Genomic DNA, 22,673 nt, shown 5'->3' with positions numbered 1-22,673 from the left:
TAAATTTGTAACATCGTGTTCTCGACCTCCCCTGTTGGGCTTTAAAGAGCTCGTTCCTAAATTCTGTATAAGGAATGCGGGAGTGGACGATGAGAGATTGCCGACGAGTTCGACCTGTGTGAATCTGCTAAAGTTGCCCAACTTTTCTTCTTTTGAAAGATTAAAAGAGTAAGTGTGTTTCAGAATGGAGTAAATGTGTATTAACCTTGTTTATTAGTAAATTACTTTATGCGATTACTGCTGATGCAGGATTTGATCTTTCATAATAAAAAAAATAATAGATTATAAAATGAGGAATGTGTATTCACAATCATTTATTCATGCTTGAACTGTAAGATGTTTGGATAACTGGTGAAGAATGGATGTGAAAACCTTGTGACAGAGGCAGTCCATACTTGATCACCCGATGGATACAAGATATCGTTTGATTGACTATTAAAAGTCTTTTGAGGATTGGTTGTATGGTAGTTGTCTAGGAATCTGTCTGATTCTTGTCTTCTTGACTTGATGTAATCCAAGGTGGTCCCTGAGATGGGTACTGGGTTCTGCTTGAGTTGACTGTAGAGATCAGTGAGTCTTTTATGTAAATCATAAGCATTAGGACGTTTAGAGGGATCTTTTGACAAGCAATCGATATAGATGTCTTGCCACTCTTTCAAGACATCAGGTATGGGTTCAATACGGTATATGTGAGGATGGACAGGAGCATCATTTGGAAAGGTCACTCTGGAAATGAGCTGCCAGAGGATGATACCAAGAGCATAGATATCAGCCTCAGTACTTTGACCGGTGGAAACTATTTCAGAAGCGAGATAGGGCCATCTGCCAGCCAAAGAGAGGGTGGTATCATTCGTTCGTTTCATGAAGGAGACATCGACCAATTCACCCACATAATCTGCATAGTTCATGAGAATATTACGAGGATGAATGTTGCCGTGAATAAAAGTCCAGTGCAGGTTTTTGATGTCCATGGTGATACTAAGTGCCAGTTGACAGGGTTTTAGATAATCTGTGGGTAGTTCGTTTTGAATGTGACTTTCGAGGTTACCAAACTTTGCTTTGGGCATGACAAACATGAGTCTACTTGATTGAGATTGTTCATCGAAATGAACGGTTAAGCCTAGGATGGATATGGTTGTGTTGATCAAGATAGGATCGAGGTTGGACTGAGAAGATGATTAGAAGAAGGTCAAGAATAGGATTGAATACCTTTTGACCGGGTTGAACAGTGAGACCTTTGAGGAAGACTTGATCCCAACGTTCTGGGACATGTTCTAGACGATAAGGAGGAAGAAAGGTAGCGAGATAAGATGGAGCCATACATTCACTTTTGGACTGTTTTGATTTATTGATAAACCAAGTAGGAGGATAAAAGGGCATTGTGTTCAATTTGAAGATACCTTTCAAGGCCAATGCCCTATTGGATTGATGCCAATCAGAGATATAACGACAGGCATCTTGCATGAGTTCTAAATGGTCTGATTGAATATGATATCGATCCGCCGTACGATTTAACCAAGCTGTGGCTTCAAACATTTTCATTTTATGAGTTCCTTTGGGTACCCAATTACACATGTGTTCAATAGAGAATACCACAGACCATTTTTGATACCACTGATCAGCCATATCCCAAACCTATATTTTCTTGAATCTTTATTTACTTTCTCACTTTAATATTCATCCACTTACTTACATAACGTCCATATTTTGGATTTAGTTCATATTGCGATGATTTATCTACTTTAAATTCATAAAAGAATTCTTTTATTGTCTTGTTTGATAAAATATTTTCGTGTAAAATGGATTCAAATCCATCCAAATCAAATAGTTTAGGATTATTTTTTATAATTGGTAAAGCATAATTTCTATAAAAATTCACGTCGCATTCTAAAAGACAATCTGATAACTCATTCATTTCTCTAAATACATTTTCAGTGTGAAAAAGAAAGGAAAAAAAAGAAACTTTTTTTTTTTAAAACGGAAAATTTTTTAATAAAAATCTAGAACGTACTGAATAATTACAAGTCATGCATCACACGTGTACCTTATTTATCTCTCTTTTGTACCTCCCTCTTTTCATTCACTTTTATACATCGTTTGGGAATGAATTTATTAAAAAAAAGGTCCCTTTTTCTCTTTTTTTTTTTTTTTTTTTTTTTTTTTTTTTTAAATAAAGGGCAAAGATCTTTTTTTTTTTTTTTTTTTTTTATGAAGATTGAAAGAGAATAATTCATCTAAAAAACCAATGCCAAATGGGATATCAAAAGAAGTATGAATTCATCTTTATTGACATGATGCTTCCTTTCTGGTTCAATTCAATTCGATTTCACACTGTCAAATGAATTCAATCATCTGGCAGCCTTTCAAAGGAGATGTCAGTCAACTGTCAGATTGTGTATTGTTTGTTGTAAAGAAAGGGTCAAGTGGTTGTGTTCAAACTGATTTCGTAAAGAGGCTTTTATTTAAAGATTGGAATCTTCTTTCTGTACTACGAATCATCACATGTTGTTTTGGTTTCCAAAATAAAAAATTAAAGTTTGAGATTCACACAAAAAGATAACATCGTGTTTCATTCACAGAGCATAAACAAACAAGGTGTTTATATAAACTCTCTTTTCATGTCTTTCTTTTTCTAATTTACAAAACAAACTATGGAGCAACGATTAAAAGATCGTTATCGTCCATCTTATGCCTCTATTCTGAGATCGGATGATCCACTCAAAAAGGATGCTTGGTTTACAAATGATTTTCAAAAAAGGACTCTCAAAACGCGTCAGAAACCTGAAATCATTAAATTCTTTTTGGCTTCTATCGCTTTTATATTTGTTGCTTTATTTGGCTCAAGGATGCTATTGTCATGCGCCATGTTTAGAACGAGTAAGGCATAGGTTTGATTCAATCCAATCTAATGTGTTCATTAGATCGTCTGGTGGAAACAGAAAAGTTGATTGACTTGATGAAAGACTTGCCATCCACAGAATCCATTCACAGCTTCTTTTTACACTACGCATCTCAATCTCATCTCGCTGGTAGTCCAGAAGATCATCAACTCGCCCAGTGGACACAGAAACAGTTTATTCACTTTGGCATCAAGGATAGTTCCATTCAAACCTATTATCCTTACCTCAATTACCCTACCAACCGAAAGTTAGCCATCATCAGTGGTCCACCCGAATTACTTTATGAAGCTACCTTAAAGGAAGCCAAGGATGAAACCATACCTGCTTTTCACGGTAACCAGCCCTCTCTCTCTCTCTTTTCTATTTTTTTCTGATGCCATCTCATTCACAGGTTATTCTGCTAGTGGCAATGTCACTGGTCCCATCCTCTTTGTCAACTATGGTCGCTTTGAAGATTTCCAATTATTGGTCAGCAAGAACATCACTGTGCCTGGATCCATTGCCCTCGTTCGTCATGGTCAGATACCTGCGAGCCTTAAAGTGAAGCATGCGGAAGCATTTAAATGTGTGGGTGTCCTGGTCTATACGGATCCAGAAGAATACAAGCACATTCACGATCCATCCATGTCTTGGGACACCGTCGTCCATCGCGATTCCGTTTTAAATAAATACCTTTATCCTGGTGATCCATTCACGGCCGGTTATGGATCGACCCATAACGCCACCCGTAACCAAACCGCTGCTACCAATCTACCCTCTATTCCTTCACTTCCCATCTCTTGGTCTGACGCGTTACCCTTACTTCGCGCAACGGAGGGTCATGGTCGTGTTGAATCCGATTGGATCGGTGGGGGCATCAAGGAAGTGGGTTATTATACTGGCCCAAGTGTCGCTTTATGCAACTTGGTGAATTACAATGAATTCAAGATGAAGCCCATCTGGAATGTCATTGGACATATCAAAGGTCATCAGGAACCGAATAAAGCGATTATTATCGGTAAACCCATCAGCGAATAACCCACTCGACTTTATCTCATCTTCTTCATTAGGAAACCAAAGAGACGCTTGGGATTATGGCGCTGCTGCACCTTCTTCAGGTTCTGCTGTCTTGGTAACTAAAATGAATCATGACCCCCTTTTCAGTCTTTAATCCATCCTCATAGCTCGAATTGGCCAGAGTCTTTGGTATCCTCCTTCAAAAAGGTTGGCAACCGCGTCGTTCGATCATCTTGGCCTCCTGGGATGGTTCTGAATACGGCAATATCGGATCTACTGAGTGGGTAGAAGATCATCTGGAATGGCTTGATGCAGAGGCCGTTGCTTATCTTGACGTTCAGCAGGCCGTGACCGGTCCTCGTTTCTCTGCTCAAGCTTCTCCCATGCTCAGTCGTCTCTTGGTGGACGTGACATCGATAGTGATCGATCCCGGAACGAGTCAATCGGTCTTTGAGTCCTGGTTAGAACAATCCCCTGAATCGGATGAAGAGGACAACACGATCCTTTCCCTTGTTCATCCCCTCAGTGTTGAACCAGGATTAGATACGCTTGCCTTTTATGAACATGCAGGTATCTCTAGCCTATCCATGTCGTTTACTGGAAACAAATATGCTGTAGCACATAGTACATTTGATAGGTAAAGAAAAAACGTGATGTAAACATAAACACAAACACAAACAAAATCTACTAGAATTTCTTGGATGGAAAAAGTAGGCGATCCTTTATTTGAATATCATCAAACGATGGTCAGAATATGGGGTCTACTCACTTTACGACTTTCGAATGACATCATTCTTCCCATGTCTCCTCAAGATTATACCAATTCGATGAAACAAGAGTTAAGCAAGCTGATCGTGAAGCCTGAAGATACCTGTTCCTCTGGCAATGCTACATTTGGCTATCCCAAGACATCCAAAGCGCTTGAAAAGTTGATTCGTACCACGGCCAAGTTCCAGCGCAAGATACAAGGTTTGGATCATATGGTGGTCACCAACAAGAAATCCAAGAAGCTCTTGAAACACATCAATCGTGCCAACGCTCGTCTCGTCTTATTCGAAAGGATGTTGATCAGTCCAGCCTTGGCCGACAAGAGCCGTGAATGGTATCAGCATGTGGTCTATCGTCCATCGGCTTCCACCGGTGCCGTCCAGGCCTTCCCGGCCATCACGGCTCATCTGGATGATTCGGACCAAGCTCGATTGATCGATCGAAAGCTCTCGATGGTTCTCAAGAATGCAAAGTCGGCCTTGAAGAAGGGCAAGGGAAAGTATCACATTAGCTTGGATGAAGAGGAGGAGGATGAGGATGAGGATGATGAAGTCACCTTTGTGGAGTAAATAAACTGAATCTCTTCATCTTGACTGTCTTTAGTTCAATCAGAGCTTGCCTTTTTTGGGTCTTGTCTACACAACCCTCTTTATTGTTATCTTTCAAAACAGGATCTAAATCCGTATACTTTATTAAAAGGTCGAATGCTTTTTTTTTTTTTTTTTTTTACTGTTATTATTATAGTTCGATTTCAGTTTGTACAATCAATTCTCAAAGGGACACCGAGTGTTTCACAACTTTTCCTTATACGTTCTTTTCTATTCAAAAGCATACTTAGTCCAATCTCTATTTTTCAAAGCTTCAAAAAACACTTTACGAAAATCCCTTTTCATTCACCATAAATTGAACTAGTTCATTCACATCGGGACTATTCCAATGAAGCTTGAGGTGGGGTATATCTAGGGTGGATACATGAGTGATGACAGGCAATTCATTTCGCTTACATTGATTTCCGTCGCTGGTATCACTTGAGGTGCAACAAACAATTGACGAGCCTCTGGATAATTCCAATCTTTGGGTATGTTGCCTTTTAATCTTTCACCGACATGGTGCACTAACTCATCTATTGTTCTATGCTTCTTGATGAGTTTGTAAGCTGTTTTTGGGCCGATGCCTTTGATATTCTTTGTATAATCACAGCCCAAAAGTATACATAAATCTATAAACTTCAAGCCGTTCAGTTGTTTCATTCCTCATCTCCACTGCAAACCAACCTGAATCATATCAAGCCCTAAGCCATTCAATAGCTTGTCCAAATGGATTTCATGAATACGTGATCCTGAGAAAGTCAAATGACGAAGTAGGATGGGTGTCTTGAATACCAGTGTGTCCATATCTTCAGAGGCAGCAGCAAACACCTTTCCTTCTTTAGCTAATTCGGCACATTGAGCCTCTGCCTCAGAGGGAGCCTCAAGATAGGGAATACCCATGGCTGTCAATAACCGTTTACATTCTTCGGTATGCTCTCGAGTGATCTTGATCGTCCGTTTGCTGTATTTTGTAACCTCTTTTCCCAAACTTTTCATCTCAGCAGCTTTTATCTGAGCCATCTCTTTCAGAGCTTTCCTTTTGGCCAGCTATGGAAGGGAATAAATACAGTGAGATGAGATCAATCATGTTGTTTACTTGTTCTGATTTTAAACTAGGTGAATCTCCATCAAATACATAAACGGGTTTTATGCCACAATGCATCATACGTAGCGTTCGATAAAACATACCCGCCAAATGACTGGTTATTTCTCCTCTGTCATTCACAAGCAGTTGGCCATCAGGTTGCCGAACAGCAATCATAAATTGATACATACTCACAGAGGCATCAATAGCTATTTTATTTCCACTGTAGCTTTTGATCTCGCATCTCTTTATTGCATTAGGTGCATGTTCAGCAATCAACTTTGTTAAACCTTGAATCCCCATCTTTCTTTTTGGTTGACAAAAAACAAGTCGGACTTTTTATAAAAAGAGTCTATATCCTTATTCAACAACGGTTTCATTCTGCTTTTTTTTTTTTTTTTATTTGCAAAGGTGTTGACTACACTTCTTTTTTTTTTTTTTCTTACAACTCGGGCAAGTTGGAATGGCAGGTTTCAAAAGTAAATAAGAAACAGTTAATTGGCTGAAAATAAAATGGCCAACATGAATCCTTTTTTTTTTTTTTTTGAGATGACATAGGCGGTATCTCTCTTATAAACGCGGGGAGGGGAGTTGATGTGTATATTCATATTGGAAATAGTACCAACGTGAGAAATTCTCGTCATCCATTCTTCCTCTTGCTTTGTCTCCTAGTAAATGGAAGACTTGAGAATCTCACAGACTGTTTTTGCCCTGTTACTTATAGCTCTGAATGGTAAGCCTCTTGGCTTGATTTTCTCGAAAACGGTATCCGTATTGAATATGTCATTCATACCCTTAATCTGCTGCCAATGTATATCCCTCCCCTCCCCCAAATCTCTGTGAATACCCATCCTTCAACGGTAGCAGAAATAAAACTGACATGGTGTCGTCTAGTCCAAGTCGTGGATTGCTGGTCATTGTGATCAGAACAGCAAACCGAATTGCCAAACAGATAGGATGGCGGTGTGCGAAAATTACAAAAAATTTAGGTAATAGTTGACTGAGTGGACGTTGGCCATGATGAGCTTGAGAAAGAATGATGTCTTACGTAGTAAAAAGGTACTCGTAGCGTGCCTCTCATAGCATTTGCATAGGTTTTGGAAGAGAGCCGCCTGTGTCCTGTCAAGATTGAATCTCCCTGGCCTTGGAATTAGGTGGGAAGTGGAAAAGGATTATGGGCTTTTTTTTTTTCTTTCAATTCGTATAGTTTATAACGATCCTATTTTTATTTCTTGTTTTTCAAGTGGGATTTATGCATCATACAGTGCAAAGCATTGTTTGATCATAACCAATACTTTCTCATTTACTTGATTTACGCAAATCCTCCCAGACAGATCCTTTGTCTCTCTTTCAAAACTTGCTATTCACCTACAAATCGTGTTCGTTTCATTCCGTATCGCTCATTTCGTCGTTGGCCCACTATATACTTGATCGCCTTTGAAGTCAATGCCCTACATCATCAAAATTTATCTCTGACCCATCTATTTTCTTTTGAAAAACGACTTTTGAATTGGTTGCCTTAGAACTCAAAATGATGTCTACAATACACCTTTTCCTCCTTACGTATTCTTTCTTTTTCTTTTTCACTCTGGATCCTAAAAGGTGGTTTTGATTTCCTCATACCCCCTTTTGGTTTGACTCGGGCGATTAGAATGTATTGAAGGCACTACACACTTATTGAAGCGTATGCAAATAATCTACAATCTTCATATTTTCAACCTTGTTTTCAATTGCTGAGAAAGCCTTTTATTAAGTTATAGGCAGCGATTTTAAAATTCCCTAATTCCCCTTAAATGTCTGAAATGTGAACAATAAACCTTGCACTATTTATTATAACTTATCCTTCAGAGGGAAAAGAAAAAGAGGTAGAGAGGGTATATCAGTGTGTGTTTATTTTTCTTGTGTGTCATTCTTTGTAATCTCTGGTTCTTGCTTAGTTACTTCTTGAAGAAGAGCGTCTATTTTAACTTGCAACAAATCAGCTTTTGTTTCTACTTCAGTCATCAAGTTTTCTGCTCCTTCTATTTCCTTTAACCATTTTTGTAAGTCAAGATCTTGATCGGTTGTGAATTCTTCACTTGGACTTGTAATTGAAGGCGACATGTTTAACAAAAGAAAGAAAAGAGCAAGAAAACACTCCGCTGCAGTTAATTTAAAATACAATCAGCCTTAAAGATAGTAATACGTTTACTTCTTCATAAACAATATGACATTATACAAATACATATGCAGTCAAATTGTTTACTTTAGCCTTTATTATTGATGATATTGAGTTAAAAAGAGGTTCACAGGCAGCTTGTTTCAAATCCTTTAGTGCTTTCTATCTTTTATTGGTATTTTCATGTTGACACGGCCTCTAAAAACTAGACCCTTTGGCAAGGCAACTTTGAAAGAAGATAATGGATTGCTTTATCTATTCAACCAAAGCATTACTAATAGCCTTTATTTCTCTCTTTATTATTTACTTTTCTCTTTTTTGTTTTCTTTTCTCTCTCTACTCAGCTTTGGCAATTGTCCTCTTGGATAAGAGCCTGACAATAGAAAATAGCACTCGTTTTTGACCAATAGTTTTTAATTAGGAATAAGAAAGGAATATTAAGGAAACAAAAGATGTGTTACTGATACTCTTGTTGTCTTTAACAGTAGGAATAGCTCTTGCAGATTTTACATGTTTATTTTAAGTTATGATTTGCTTTAGGTTTTCTACATAAAAAAAAAGCCTTAACTATCAACATCATCATTGGAACTGATGATAAAGCTTTTACAGGTCGAAAAAAACTAGTTAGTATTTTTTTTTTTGAGATGGTCAATCTATTTTTAACAAAACCTGCAATTTTGACACATAGTTCTTAAATATACTAACCAATGGCTGTCATTTTACATTAATTCAAAACGATTGCACTCTATAGCAAATGATAATACATAAAAATAGGTTACACTACCTGCTATTGTATGTAATGACTGATGTACGATTAAATAAGGCACCGTACGATATCACGTATTTTTATCACAAAGTTTATGCAAAACTGTAATTTTTGATTGAAATTAAAAGGTGTTTTTGTACAACATTAGTCCAGAAAACCGCTTTGTTGAAATGCTTTTTAAAATCGTTTTATTTGGGCAATGATAGAGTGATAGAGCTCAATTGAACACCAATCCGATACAGCATACATATTCATATGATTCTCACTGTTACAGGTTGCATCACCATAGAATGATTGAGTAAACGTGCTAGCCCTTGTGTCCCCTTTTCGATCTCAGTGAGTTTGTGTAAAATGAAATTAAAAAGGTATGCTTTATGAAGACAATCTGAAGCATATAAATGCGTCCTTTTATGCCATTTATTTGTGGCAATAATAGTAAGCATAAAAGAGAAAAGGAAAAAGGAAGAAAGTGGCATGATTGATGGTGTTCAAGGACTAATAAAAGAGTATTTTATGGATTCAAAGTACGCTAAATAGCTGCAAAAGACAAATATTTCACTTTTCTTTCTCTCTTTTTCTTTCTTTCTTTTTTTGAAATTGAGATACAACAAATGGCATAAGTAGTATGCAGCGACTATTTATCTTGTCAATAATAATTTATTATGTCAATTGTATTCCATTTGAATGTACGTTTCCTTGTGTTAATGACCAAGTATGTGAAATAACAAACAGCTTCATAAAGTGCACCAACAAGACAATTACAACAGAGTAAGACAAAATAGAAATCAAAGAACAAATAATCTAATTTGTGTTCCCTGTTTAAAGATGGATCCTAAAAAATGCAACGTCGTTACCAGAATTTGTTGGTAACACGGTCAGTTTCGGTCAGACTTGCACGAGAGTCCCGATGCCAAATACAACTTGGCATCCAAACACTACCAACGCAGACCCTTATGATCAATACTTGAGTAATTGTGAAAATTCTCTCTACTGTGATATATCTGGTTTATGCGTTCAAATGCTAAAACATGGCGAAGTCTGTGCATCTTCTAATCAGTGTGCGAATATGGTGTGTATCAATCAAACTTGTCAACTTGGACAGCATTATTACCAGTCAATGACCAACACGATTCATATTGCGATTTATGTAGTCTGTGTTTTGTTGTTTATTGGTGCCATGATAGGCATTTATTTTGTATCAGGATATATAAAGAAAAAGAAGATGAAGCAGAAAGGTATGGATCAATCAATGTCATCTAAACCTGAGGATCAACAACAAACAGTATTCAATATACTTGATGCTAACTTTAACAACGAAGCAACAATACATTCCCAAATGAGCAGTACTAAATCTTCCCCTCCACCTTATTTTCCTTGATGGATTCATCTAATATACCCCACTCAACTGCACGCGTATTGATTGATTTTTATGCTATTAAAGATATAGATTAAAAAAGAGCACTACAAATTACATAAAATAGCTCCTTAACTTTTAATCAGTGTTCTTTTCCAATACATATTCAAATTGAAACGTACTACCTTCAAAAAGAACAAGTCATTGTTCTAAGCAAGCCATTTGAATTTCTTTATTTGACGCGTTTCAATCGTTGAGATCCATATCGAAATCTTTAAAACAAGTCATTATTAATAAGCACACACACTAGAAGAATGTAAAAGAAACAAGAATTCTATGTGAGAAATAATATATACTACAGCGGTTCCATTACCAGTGTATAGGGAATTGCTGTTGATACAGCTAAAAAGGCTGAACAAAGTGAATTGTTTAGAGATAAAGGAAAACGAAAGTTTGAAGAAATTGTTCCTGTCTCCTAGATTCACAGCGACATCTGTACCTTTTTGAAGATTAAAAAAACAAGCCATTAGTTGCTTTATCTTTTCTTTTCTTTGCACATTGTAGCTTTATATAATCTGTATTTGTTTGAAATTAAGACTATGAGTCAGTGAGACAAAAGCTATCCTTTATTAAATTGAATGTAGCTCGTATTTATAGACATTGAGTTTTTGTATAACAAATCACAGGGAGAATATAATATATAATTAGGTCAATGTGTAATATTCAGAATGAGTGAATTTATGGTAAGAGAACCATATTACAGAGATTGATTGTAATTCATATAGGATGATGGCCCTAAATTATAACGCCTTGTTATTTACAAAAACTTGTTAGATTGAGGCTTGTTGTATCGCTTACTCTTTTTGTATTTTGGTAATTCCTTGGATCAAGTTTGCTCTTGTCAAGCTTCTTTCTTCCATAGCCTATGCTATCGTTACTGGCAATATTCTTGGCTACATTTGTTCCTAATTAAGATGTATTTTTACAGGTACATTGTTTCCACCCTTAGTTGAATATTTGCTTGAAAAATCAATATAGAATCTAATCACTTTTTTGAATATAACTTAGTCAAAAAAGCTTACCTGACTAATTGTTTAAAGATAATTTAATCAAAAGTTTTAATTTGAATTGATCACTTATTTGGTCTAAATAAAATGCTTAACATCTCAGTATGGCTATATGAAGATTTTGTTTAAAAAGTTTTTAAGTTTTTTCGCAGAACGCTAGATAATATTTTGAAGGCGTTGGATGGAAACTGCATGGCTATCATTAATAATTCTTGTATTAAGGGTTTTCAACACTACTAAGCGTATCTCTTTTGATTTTTCTTTTTATAATGGCCCAGAATAGTTCAATCTGATAAAGTTTTGATGAATAAGTAGAAAATATACAGGCGTATAACCTCTTTTTATAGTAACTGGATCAATGACTTTAGGTACATGGTTTGTGGCGCTGTCCATGACAATATAAATTCATCATGATTTCTGATGTATCATCGATAAATTCCAAATAATGAGCAGCTGTAGTATCTTTAGCACTAAACCGTTTATTTTCTGGCGACTTTTTCTAACCCCACAATTTTTACTCTTTTAACATACCCTGATTCTCTCAAATTCACATTGATGCTACCCACTACAGAAATAACTTGAAGATAATAAAGTTATTCTGTTTGTTGTAATTGCACAACTTTTCATATCGTAATATTTAGTTAAAGTATTAAAATCATACATTCATAATTAGGTTGGATATATAATATACACTCGATTAAAAATATACAGTAAAATACGTTGATGAGATATTACACTATTCCTATAAGAACGCTATTACAGTATATGTTTATCCACTAAGTATGAGAGAAATATATTAGAATAATGAATGAATAAAGATAATTACAGAAGTATAATTTACTTCATTTTAATCATTACTACTTTAGGTATTGATTTTACAAGTGGCAAATGATGACTCTCGCAAATATGAATTATTATACAACTCTAATATATAAGTCCAATCATATGTATAATTTCCATATAGAACAAAAACATGTTTATAAAAAGTATTTTTTTTTTTGTAATTCAATACTGCTCAAGCTGATCCACCCTTTTATTGAGTTTTTCTTAATATAATTGATGCTTCTCCCTTTGTAGATTCTTTTTTTAGTTTACCGCCATCCAATATCTACCTCCATCGTCAAGGGCCTTCTCTTTGCCTTCCCTTGGGTTTTTCCTTCTATCAGTATCTCTCCTGTCAAACATGTACATTTCTGCACTTTCTACAGAAACCTTTCTACTTGTTTCTTTTGTCCCATCAGCTTCGCAATGTCTATTATCTCTTTATAATAAAATTCCATGTCGTGCCGTGTTACACGAAATCCTTCCCTGATGATGTCTGTGCTTTTTGGGATGAATATGGCTCTATTGAGCACCTTATTTTCTGATGTACTCAAAAACTGCCTTTCGATCAACTGTTTGCAATAAATGATGTGCTCACTCCTTTGATACCTATCAACTTGTTCAAACTACCTTTTATTTGATTATATCCGCCACTTCTGACCCGCCTTTACCTGTGTCTTACATTGTTCTTGGTACGACTTTTATCACTATCTGGAAAGCACACTGACACTGCATGTCTGATAAAATTTCTTTTTGTGTTTCTCTTCTGCTCCTCGCAATTGACAAGCTTATCATTCAATTATATACTGAGTAGCTTTCCATCCAAAGCTTTTCCGCATTTGTTCTTCTTCATGTTAATTTTGACATGTAACTTTTTCTATCTTTTAACAATAAAAAAAAAGTGTAAATTAACCTTTATGTATAATAAATAAATCTGGGTTTACAAATAAGAAATATAATAAAAGATATTTAATGCAAGAAATCAAATGTTTTATTAAGGTACCATAGTTCTCTGATAGAATGTCCCTTTAACTGATATCTACTATGACAAATCAAGTTATAATATATTTTTATGTGAAAAGGATACATTACCACTGTATTGCTTTTTTGTCCCAAGAAACTGATCAATTTGAATTGAATTATTTGACCAAGCCATCTTCAAATAAATGACTCAAAATAAAGTTTTCTATTTTAACCAACTTGAACCCAAAAAAATAATAAATTTTATTTAAAAATGTGATCAAATTATCGAATAAATGTTCAAATGAGGTTGGAAGCACTGTATGATCAACTTTACATAAAACTAATCTTTCAAATTTCTTGCTACGCAATTTTTTTGTATGTGCTCATTTGCATATTTACCCGCTTAACGTTAATAATTTCCTAAAAAGGGTTAGCTTGCAACCTACTCAATTGTAAGACATTTATAAGCTCAACATTTTTCAATATCTTCAAAGATCTAACAACCAGTTATCATCAGTAACCATTGTTTTTGTTTGCCTGTGCTTTATGTGCTTGTGTATATGTGAGTATTCAGCTTTATTAAATCAAATTAATATTCATTTTAATAAATTTTATAAATATTTCTTAACCTAACAATATCTGTTTTGTTTTTCCATCTTATTTTGCTTACAATTTTCTGTAATCAATAACACAATGTTTTTCTTATTTAACAATCCCAGCTTATTGTACTTGAATCTCTTCTTTTTCAAGGAGGATCAGAATGATCCTTTGAAATATCTAAATAATTGTCGTTATTCTTTAAGCACACCTATTTAATGACTTTAAAAGCATTTTCAATTGATAAAATATGCATATAAAATGGTGAGAAAAAAAGAAATACAGTCGGCGTTTAAATAGCATTGATTTTTCTTTTTTTTTTTTTTTTTTGCTTTAAAACTGTTATTTTTTTCTACTCCCTTTTTCTTTATTTTATTTTACTTTTTCCCTATAATCCGTATTAATGAATTTTCTCGGTTTAATTATCTTTTATTTCTCTTGTGTGTATGCAGCAACATATGTGACGGTAAATAAAGCAAGAAATATAAACATGACATATTATGCTTACAGTTACAAAGATATCAAATGAAACACTTCTTGATCATATTGCAGCATTTGGACCAAGAATATCTCTCAACGGTAAACTAGGATTCTTAGCAGAGTCAGTAACAGACCCAAATGGTTGCAATATTGTCGATCCGCCGTGTACAGATTGGATTGCATTAGTGAAAAGAGGGGGATGTTCATTTGTTACTAAAGTACGCATGATGCAAAAGAGTGGAGCAGTAGCTGTTGTTGTAGGTGACTCTGAAAAATCAGGTTGGATTACAATGTTTTCTTCTGGTAAAAAAAAAAAAAAAAAAAAAAAAAAAAACAGGGAATCTATTTTACTATAAAAAGTAAAAATAACACTTTGTGTAATAGGTGATACATCGGATATTGTTATACCAAGCGTATTTTTAGCAAAAAATGAATATAAGAGGATATTGCATTTATTAAAATTATTGAAATCACCACTTATGATTGTATTACAATCGAATGATGATATTGTGGATTGGTACTATAAAAGAAAAAAGGAGAAAATAGGGAAACTTTTTTTATATTTACTCTGTACATATAGGCCAATAACAACTGATTTATTCTTCATCATCATCTTGTCACCGTGTATTATGCTACTCTTTACTTATATTTTATGGAAAATTAGACAATTCATTAGAATAAGAAAACAATTAGCTTCTGCTTCTGCTGTCTCAAAACTTGGTATTAAAATATTTAATGAAAAAGAAGAAGAGAGTTGTTGTGCGATTTGTTTAGAAGATTATGAAAAAGGTAGTGAATTACGCTTACTGCCTTGTAATCACCAATTTCATACTTTTTGTGTCGATGCTTGGTTAATGACACAAAGAAAATTGGTAAAGTTAAATGTTTAAAAAGAAACTCAGCTAACATAATTCTGCAGTGTCCAATTTGTAAACGCGATATTACATTGAATGTGTAAGAAAAACGTGTGTGAAACAGCGAATTACATTTGTAAATAAATTGATATATAATTATTTTGTATTTAGAATAACAATAAAACTCCCAAAATCAATAGATAATGTGTTGTAAGAATGAACTCTAAGATAAAAAAAGACTTGTTATCAATAAATTGGTAAAAAGTTTTTTTTTTCTTTCTTTTTTTTCTAAGGGAAATTAAAAATGGAAACAGTTTAATCTTGCGTATAAACTTTAAGAATCGCTGAAAAAGAAATTCGCGATTAACGAAAATAAGTTTTACTGGTTTCTTTTCATTATGTCAAAAGTTATATTTGTATTTACAGAAAAGCTGAATATTAGCTTGGCTGACTATTAGTGCTTTATTATTTATACCTTTTACAAGTGTTAATAATGAATTTACAAACAATTATCAATTTAGATACAAAGATCAATAAGTTTAATCTGCTAATAATAAACTCAGATTAATAAAGGTGAAAAGTGGTGTGAGCTTGCTTTGTTGGTTTCATATTCTTTAGACAAATTCACAGACCATAAAATGGAGGCTTCTAAAACTAAAAAGGAAGGCATTGCTGATGTTGCTGATGTTAATTCTAATTAACAAGCACTGCAAAAAAAAAAAAAAAAAAAAAAAAAAAGGGAACACATAGGTCAATCCTATTTGTGCACGGAGCAGCAGAATAAAGGATTTAAAATCTGGTTATAAGGACGACAAGGCTGCAAGAAAAGCCAATATGGCCTCATCAATTACTAATTGGAATACGAGGCGGTACAAAAATCTGAGGACAAGAATTTGCTTTTGAAGAACACAGAGACAAAATGTACATATGTAAAATACATACTATTTTCCTTATAAAAAAATATAGAAAATAATTCTCTTTTGGTCTTATCAAAGGTATTGGATAAACTTTACAAAAAAAATTGAACGTTCTAAGGGCATCAAATCTGTTTCAAATGACTAAATTAGAAGAGAATGCACTCTGTCATTCAAAGAAGCAAGAAAGATTATTGTAGCGCAACAGTTGTAAAATTTCGAATGTTCGTGTCACGAACCTTGCCTGAATTCATACAATCATGAGAAATCATAAAGTTGTGCAAATTCATACAGGACAAAGCTTTTATCAAGCATTCCCAAAAATATACAAATAGTCCAGTATTTCCCATCTTTTTGGCTTACTTTCTTATCCACTTTATTCTTTGATTATCTTTAAATATCTATCATTCAAAGCAGGCCTCTTATTATTTTTATTTTACTCCAACATCAAGATCAAGAAGTCCTTTGAAGTTAATATACTTCATTGTAAACATTTTCTATTTTAATTTATTCAAAACAGTGTGATCCACTTAACAAGGTCTGGTGATCATTGAACACAAGCATCTCATGCTCAAATTATAATGTTTTCTTAAACCAACTCTTGCACAAATTTTTGTTCTCATATCAAGAAATTTTTAAATCAAATCTATTTAACATTATGAAAGTTTACAAACTCTAATCTTACATCATAAAGAAAAAGCAATCAAAGATTTTAGAGACAAAAAGACGTTGAATAACTAAGTGATAACAAATTAATATGGATTGCATATTAAACTACGGGATCATTAACAAAGTTAGATTTAACATGAGAGTAAAGCTTACAAAGGATTGGTTAACTAAGAGAAGTTTCGTCAATGTCATATTCCCAATGCAGCATGAGATGCCAGCAATAATTCTTGGGGTTGTCTTTATATGATTGTTAAAATCCTATCTATACTTTTAAAGATCTTCCAAGAAAAATAAAATTGTCCTCTAAATTGTCAGAAACCGAAGAAAAGAGTGTAAAAGAACATAAGCATAGCATCACCGAAACTTCACAGACAAAATCATGGATGGTTTTAATAAATATAACATGAAAAGCCCTCACTAAATAATGAATAGTGTATTCACCTATTTTATAGACAGCTTGGAGGGCCATGCAAAATAACAAGAGGATCAGTAACACATCTTTTGTAGCCTCATTCTTCCTTTATTCCTAATTAAATATTGTTGGTCAAAAACGAATGCTGTTTTCTATTGTCAAGCTCTTACCCCGGAGGACAATTACCAAAGCTGAGTAGAGAGAAAAGTAAATAATAGAGAAATAAAGGCTATTAGTGATGCTTTGGCTGAATAGATAAAACAATCCATTATCTTCTTTCAAAGTTGCCTTGCCAAAGGGCCTAGTTCTTAGAGGCCGTGTCAACATGAAAATACCAATAAAAGATAGAAAGCACTAAAGGATTTGAAACAAATTGTCTTTGAGTTCACAAATGTTTTTTCTTTTTTTTTTTTTTTTTTTTTTTTTTCAAAAATAAACAACTTCATTTGCAACCGAACATAATGAGCATATATTTTACCATAAAAACAGCTAAAGCGAACGAGGGCAATGATGTAATGAAATGAGAGGTAGTTTATTACTTTAAAGTAAAATATTTCAGTACCGGTCCTTGATATTAATCATGTAGGGTTGATCAAGAGATGAAGATACTAGCTAAAAAATGCTAAAATGAAAGATCAAAAGATTATACAGTATTTATAGGAACGAAAACAAAAAGGCCTTCATACTAGCTTAAGATTAAGGCTTAAAAGCTGTACTGGTTAATAGAATGATCTGCTTTGCTGAATGTATCATTTTAAAAGGATTGTAAATGGGATCTACATGCAAAGAAAACCAAAAAAAGGGAAAAAAAAAAGGAAGAAAAAAAAGGTTCAGCTGCAAGACAAGCATACAGAACGCCGTGATAACGTTTCAATAAATACCTAGAAGCAACAGCAAAAGAAGCAATTAGGAACTTGGCTAAGGTATTCAAGGATTTTGGTTTAAAAAGACATCCATCGAAGGCTTCATATTATGTCGATATACTTTGGTAATAAAAAAGGTAATGCTTCATCTTGCTGCTAAGGATAATGAGAAAAGGAGTCAAGAAGGTTCCAACTGGATAAAGGAGTGATCAGAAATTGACATGTTTTCCTTAAAAGCTGAATTGTTATTGATAAATTTGGCTTAGACATTAATATGAGACCTTTTACTGCTTGCTCAGCTCGTCTGCTATAGGATTACACCAATAGCTAAAACAATATTTCGCACTGTACCTGTAGCGATATAGACGATAAGTACTGTGAAGATATGGTTAAAGATTTCTCAAAGTAAAAAAAAATTGTTGGAGACCATAAAAAAAACGGCTGAATCGAAGAAATCAACCTCTAAAAGCCCTACTACTGATCACTAGTTGAGCTTTGTTTTAAAGGAAAAGGGTGGAACAGATGGGCTAAAGAATTTGTCATGTTAAGGATCACTCGCCTGTTCATATCTTGATTAGGTCAATATGATTGTCGAAGAGAGCAGCGTAACAACATATCTTCCACTTTATCTTAGTAAGCTAAAGTCAACTAAGCGGTTTGGTCTGTAATTAAAGGTAAATCCATTCATAATGAATTCAATAACAAAGAGGAACCGAAATCAGATATAGCTAGTTTAAAATAAAGTCCTTGATCATCATACCAAAAAGGTTATTCAGAATCCTATTAATGTCTTTCAAGGACATCTTGACAAAAAATAAAGTGAAATAAAACAACACTGTTGTAATGCCTCCTAATTTTTTTAACATTAAGGAAAGGACCATTACGCGTTCAAACAAGGATATTCCTCAAACATCATAATTCGCAAGTAGAAGGTCTCATCGTAAAAAAATAATATTGTTTTACTAGTTAATGACAAGCAGTATAAACTAATAGCTTATGACTGGCAAACAACCCCCTTTGATTTACCAATATAAAGGGATATATAAACAGTGTGTTACTTTTGTCAATAGAAATACACAAAAAAGCAAAAGATTGTATAAACAGGTAGTGAAAGCGATGAAAACTTAATCAATTCCTAAAGAAAAAGCACTAAAAGAGTAGAAATTCAGCACACATTAAAAAATTTAAGTTTATGAGCAGCATTTTTGGTGTGTATTCTTACATTATTGGTGTTATTATTAGAAAAATTGACAGCTTCATTGTAGTACAAACTATTAATGCAGGAGTATTTTTACATAAATACTCCTCTCACACTTTTTTATTTATTTATTCTTAGTCTTCTATTTGTTATATACACATCTTTTTCTTTTATTATGTCTCAAACACCTAAAGGAGATGACATACCTTCCCTTTTATATCCTTCATTAAGAGATCATCGTTCATTACTAGACCCACCTATCCATATTGCATCAAAATTAATTAAATTACGTTCAAAACTGAGATCACCAACGTATACCTCACTTAATTTATTTAACTCACGTCCAGCTGTGAACAGAGCAGCTTCTTTACCTAATGTATCCCATCACTATGACAATGAAGATGAAAGTGAAATTGGTACATTTATCAAACCCACGTTTAGATATAGTCAATTAGCATTGCCACCAAAACAGAAGTCATCTTTACATTATACTACAGTGAACGATGCGTTGTATCAAAAAACAGTGTCTGATGATGATAATGATAGTAACCAAAGTCTTCTGAGTAGCTGTCCTACTTGGAGTGCAAATGAAGAAAGTGATAACGACGATGATAATACAACAGTGACTTTGTCTAGACCAGCTACTGCCATCTTGGTTTCTTTGCCTTTGTCATCAGCAGCAGCAGCCTCTGTAGCTAGATCAAGAAGAGTTAAGCCAATGAGAGTCCAAAGTAGTCCAGTCATCAATTTAAAATGAAGAAAAAAAAAAGACAAATATCCCTTTTTATACATATAACGAAGCATTTTATTACTGGTTACTGTTGAACCCGTTGTACGGTAATAATTACTTGTTGAAGATATTTCTTTTCAGATCAATAATAAAAGAATCTATTTAAACATCTATCTTTCTCCGAGCCATCTAACCTCCCCTTTCTCTCCTTGTTTTCTTTCTATAGTTATGTCAAATAGTTGTGATGCTTATAAGATGCTTTTTATATCTAACCATCTTGATGTAAGTCTATCTTGTGGCAAGAAACTAATGTATCTGAGAAAATAAAACAGTATAGAAGAAGACGTCTCTATTCTACAGCTTTTGTCTTGTTCTACAATGATTCAGTATGCATGGCGTTTTTTCTTTGTTGAATAGTTCCAAGATATGGCAGGGATTATATGCATAAAACAGTTTGAGGGACAATAAGCAGAGATGTTACTCAATACAAATCACCCGTAAGGTAATACAAAAAAGGATATATAGGCAAACAGTGACATTACGCCCACATTTCATTTAGTTGTCAAGCGATAAACTCCTGTAAATATACTCAACTAATGCCTTTGTCCAATCAAACTTGAAGTTAGACATATAACAATAGCATATGACGTATCATGATTATTGTGATTTAGCTTGCTTTTTACTCCTTTCTTATAATCCCTACACTTGGTCAATAATGTTATTCCTTTTTTGTACCTACCCATATCACAGCTTCCTGATTGTCTATAGTTTTCCCCTCCTTCTCTTTATAAAGTTGTATAACTTTTGTGTATAAATGAATATCCTGAAGCAAATTGCACATTCTACTGTATTTGAATTCAATACATTTATATTTTATAATACATCATGTCTATACGTGAACAGTGGTTTTATATAAAGAAATAAATAAAAATACAATAACACTTCTTTTTTACAGTTTGTTATGACAAACAAGAGTGACAATACAAGTAATATCATCCACTTTTCCTCCTCTATAGTTACTTCCATGTGCCTGAGCAGCTTTTGCCCAAGGACTAAGACGTTTTGGATCAAGGCTCAGACGACGTGCCTTTTCTGTTAATGTCTTGGCTAATCCTCTGATAGCCGTTTTAACTAACTCTGGATCTTGATCTTCAATGGATTCCATACGAGTATTGATTATGTCTAATGTCTCATCAGAATACATGTTATCAAAGTAACCGTCTGTTGCTAACAATATCAAGTCCCCATTTTTTAAATAAAATTTTTTAGTGTCGGCATCCTTTGGCAAATCTATCACTAGCTTATCTCTATTTGGGTAGCTGTCGGGTACCACTGTTAATTGATAACTACATATAAATATATATGTAAGAAAGGGGTATTAATGGTAACAATATCCTATTTTACGGGCAATTGAAATAATGTTGCTGGCTTGGGCTTTCATAAACAATCTTTTTGTCTCTCACAAGTAAAAATGCAGAATCACCCAAGTTACAAGACGTCATCTCTCCTGTCGTCTTTGATAAATTCAATATACAGGCTGTGCTACTTCCAGCTGCTACTTTGCCACTCTTCCTTAGCTTATAAAATGCTCTATCTAATATCTGATGTGCATCTACTACTCTTTGATTCTTGGCTACCATCGCTGCATTATCCATCAAGGTCCAAGAGAACAAGGCGGGATCGACACCGACCGTACTCCAGCCACCTACTCCATCAGCCACACCAATTGCTAATCCCTCAGGTGTGGTTGTTTGGAAAAAGGCATCCTCACCTGCATCCACTTTACCGATTCGATGAACTTGCTTCCAATAAGGTATATTGGATTGTTTTGTGGTGGGCTGTCTTGATTTTGGGTGCCAAGCTGCATATGCTATAAATTGATAGTCTCTGGGTACTGTCAATTGCTGTTCTTTTTCTTCTTCTTCCTGTAGTTGATCCTTTTTCTTTACTGGCATGTGGCTACTTGAAGTTTGAAATGAGCGAGTGGTATTAATTACAACTTCATTATTTCCAGCTGTTTGTAAAATATAATTCGGTACTTGGTTTAATGCTGGTCTTGGATGAACAACAGGAGCCTTCCATAAAGTACGAGACGACTTTAATAATAAAGAAGCTGCGGCTATTCTTTGAAGGCGAGGCTTCATTTCATTCAATATAAAAAAGAGAAGGAAGAACAAAAAAAAGAAAAAGGGAAAAATTCCCTTAACGGAACAAAGCGGAACCGGAAATAGACATTATGATTGGATGTAGGAGAGATGCATATAAAAAAATAATATGAAAGCACACATACAAAAAGAAAGAAAATAACAAGGCAATTGTAAACATGCGTAGCACAAAAGAAACAGGTTGTCCCTTTCATTAGTAATGACCATTATTTAAAGAATACACCAATACATCATATAAGCTCTCTCTCTTTCTTCACCCGTTAAATAAAATCATGCTTTTGAGACCTCTTTTTTCTTTTCTGCTCCTTCTCCTCTTCATTTTG

At 34.2% G+C, this 22,673-nt stretch overlaps 10 protein-coding genes across 10 annotated transcripts; 5 read left to right on the top strand and 5 right to left on the bottom strand.

The window, feature by feature from the left end:
- Positions 1-314: 314 nt before the first annotated feature.
- Positions 315-1,626, bottom strand: RO3G_14165 (uncharacterized protein; the record flags this gene model as incomplete). Its single annotated transcript, XM_067668749.1, has 2 exons — positions 315-1,166; positions 1,210-1,626. The coding sequence occupies 2 exons, from the start codon at positions 1,624-1,626 to the stop codon at positions 315-317; spliced, it is 1,269 nt and encodes a 422-aa protein (XP_067524850.1).
- A 1,220-nt stretch (positions 1,627-2,846) lies between these two features.
- RO3G_14164 (uncharacterized protein) lies at positions 2,847-5,233 on the top strand (the record flags this gene model as incomplete). Its single annotated transcript, XM_067668748.1, has 6 exons — positions 2,847-2,877; positions 2,922-3,233; positions 3,292-3,897; positions 3,950-4,011; positions 4,064-4,533; positions 4,588-5,233. 6 exons carry the CDS (start codon positions 2,847-2,849, stop codon positions 5,231-5,233), a joined length of 2,127 nt encoding a protein of 708 aa, XP_067524849.1.
- Positions 5,234-5,917: 684 nt separating this feature from the next.
- On the bottom strand, positions 5,918-6,274 carry RO3G_14163 (uncharacterized protein; the record flags this gene model as incomplete). The annotated part of the gene is made up of 1 exon (XM_067668747.1): positions 5,918-6,274. The coding sequence occupies one exon, from the start codon at positions 6,272-6,274 to the stop codon at positions 5,918-5,920; it is 357 nt and encodes a 118-aa protein (XP_067524848.1).
- Positions 6,275-8,228: 1,954 nt separating this feature from the next.
- Positions 8,229-8,441, bottom strand: RO3G_14162 (uncharacterized protein; the record flags this gene model as incomplete). The annotated part of the gene is made up of 1 exon (XM_067668746.1): positions 8,229-8,441. One exon carries the CDS (start codon positions 8,439-8,441, stop codon positions 8,229-8,231), a length of 213 nt encoding a protein of 70 aa, XP_067524847.1.
- Positions 8,442-9,924: 1,483 nt separating this feature from the next.
- RO3G_14161 (uncharacterized protein) lies at positions 9,925-11,095 on the top strand (the record flags this gene model as incomplete). Its single annotated transcript, XM_067668745.1, has 4 exons — positions 9,925-9,948; positions 10,005-10,030; positions 10,088-10,544; positions 11,000-11,095. The coding sequence occupies 4 exons, from the start codon at positions 9,925-9,927 to the stop codon at positions 11,093-11,095; spliced, it is 603 nt and encodes a 200-aa protein (XP_067524846.1).
- Positions 11,096-11,344: 249 nt separating this feature from the next.
- Positions 11,345-11,585, top strand: RO3G_14160 (uncharacterized protein; the record flags this gene model as incomplete). The annotated part of the gene is made up of 2 exons (XM_067668744.1): positions 11,345-11,359; positions 11,451-11,585. The coding sequence occupies 2 exons, from the start codon at positions 11,345-11,347 to the stop codon at positions 11,583-11,585; spliced, it is 150 nt and encodes a 49-aa protein (XP_067524845.1).
- Positions 11,586-14,565: 2,980 nt separating this feature from the next.
- RO3G_14159 (uncharacterized protein) lies at positions 14,566-15,613 on the top strand (the record flags this gene model as incomplete). Its single annotated transcript, XM_067668743.1, has 5 exons — positions 14,566-14,848; positions 14,930-15,062; positions 15,126-15,417; positions 15,465-15,499; positions 15,571-15,613. 5 exons carry the CDS (start codon positions 14,566-14,568, stop codon positions 15,611-15,613), a joined length of 786 nt encoding a protein of 261 aa, XP_067524844.1.
- Positions 15,614-15,958: 345 nt separating this feature from the next.
- RO3G_14158 (uncharacterized protein) lies at positions 15,959-16,326 on the bottom strand (the record flags this gene model as incomplete). Its single annotated transcript, XM_067668742.1, has 2 exons — positions 15,959-16,092; positions 16,251-16,326. 2 exons carry the CDS (start codon positions 16,324-16,326, stop codon positions 15,959-15,961), a joined length of 210 nt encoding a protein of 69 aa, XP_067524843.1.
- A 3,304-nt stretch (positions 16,327-19,630) lies between these two features.
- Positions 19,631-20,212, top strand: RO3G_14157 (uncharacterized protein; the record flags this gene model as incomplete). Its single annotated transcript, XM_067668741.1, has 2 exons — positions 19,631-19,871; positions 19,953-20,212. The coding sequence occupies 2 exons, from the start codon at positions 19,631-19,633 to the stop codon at positions 20,210-20,212; spliced, it is 501 nt and encodes a 166-aa protein (XP_067524842.1).
- Positions 20,213-21,134: 922 nt separating this feature from the next.
- On the bottom strand, positions 21,135-22,329 carry RO3G_14156 (uncharacterized protein; the record flags this gene model as incomplete). Its single annotated transcript, XM_067668740.1, has 2 exons — positions 21,135-21,531; positions 21,590-22,329. The coding sequence occupies 2 exons, from the start codon at positions 22,327-22,329 to the stop codon at positions 21,135-21,137; spliced, it is 1,137 nt and encodes a 378-aa protein (XP_067524841.1).
- Between the last annotated feature and the right edge of the window lie 344 nt (positions 22,330-22,673).

This window comes from Rhizopus delemar, genomic scaffold, assembly GCF_000149305.1.
Source record: "Rhizopus delemar RA 99-880 supercont3.13 genomic scaffold, whole genome shotgun sequence".
Lineage (NCBI taxonomy): Eukaryota > Fungi > Mucoromycota > Mucoromycetes > Mucorales > Rhizopodaceae > Rhizopus > Rhizopus delemar.
The sequence above is the reverse complement of the archived record's forward strand: the minus strand, read 5'-3'. Positions and strand labels throughout refer to the sequence as shown.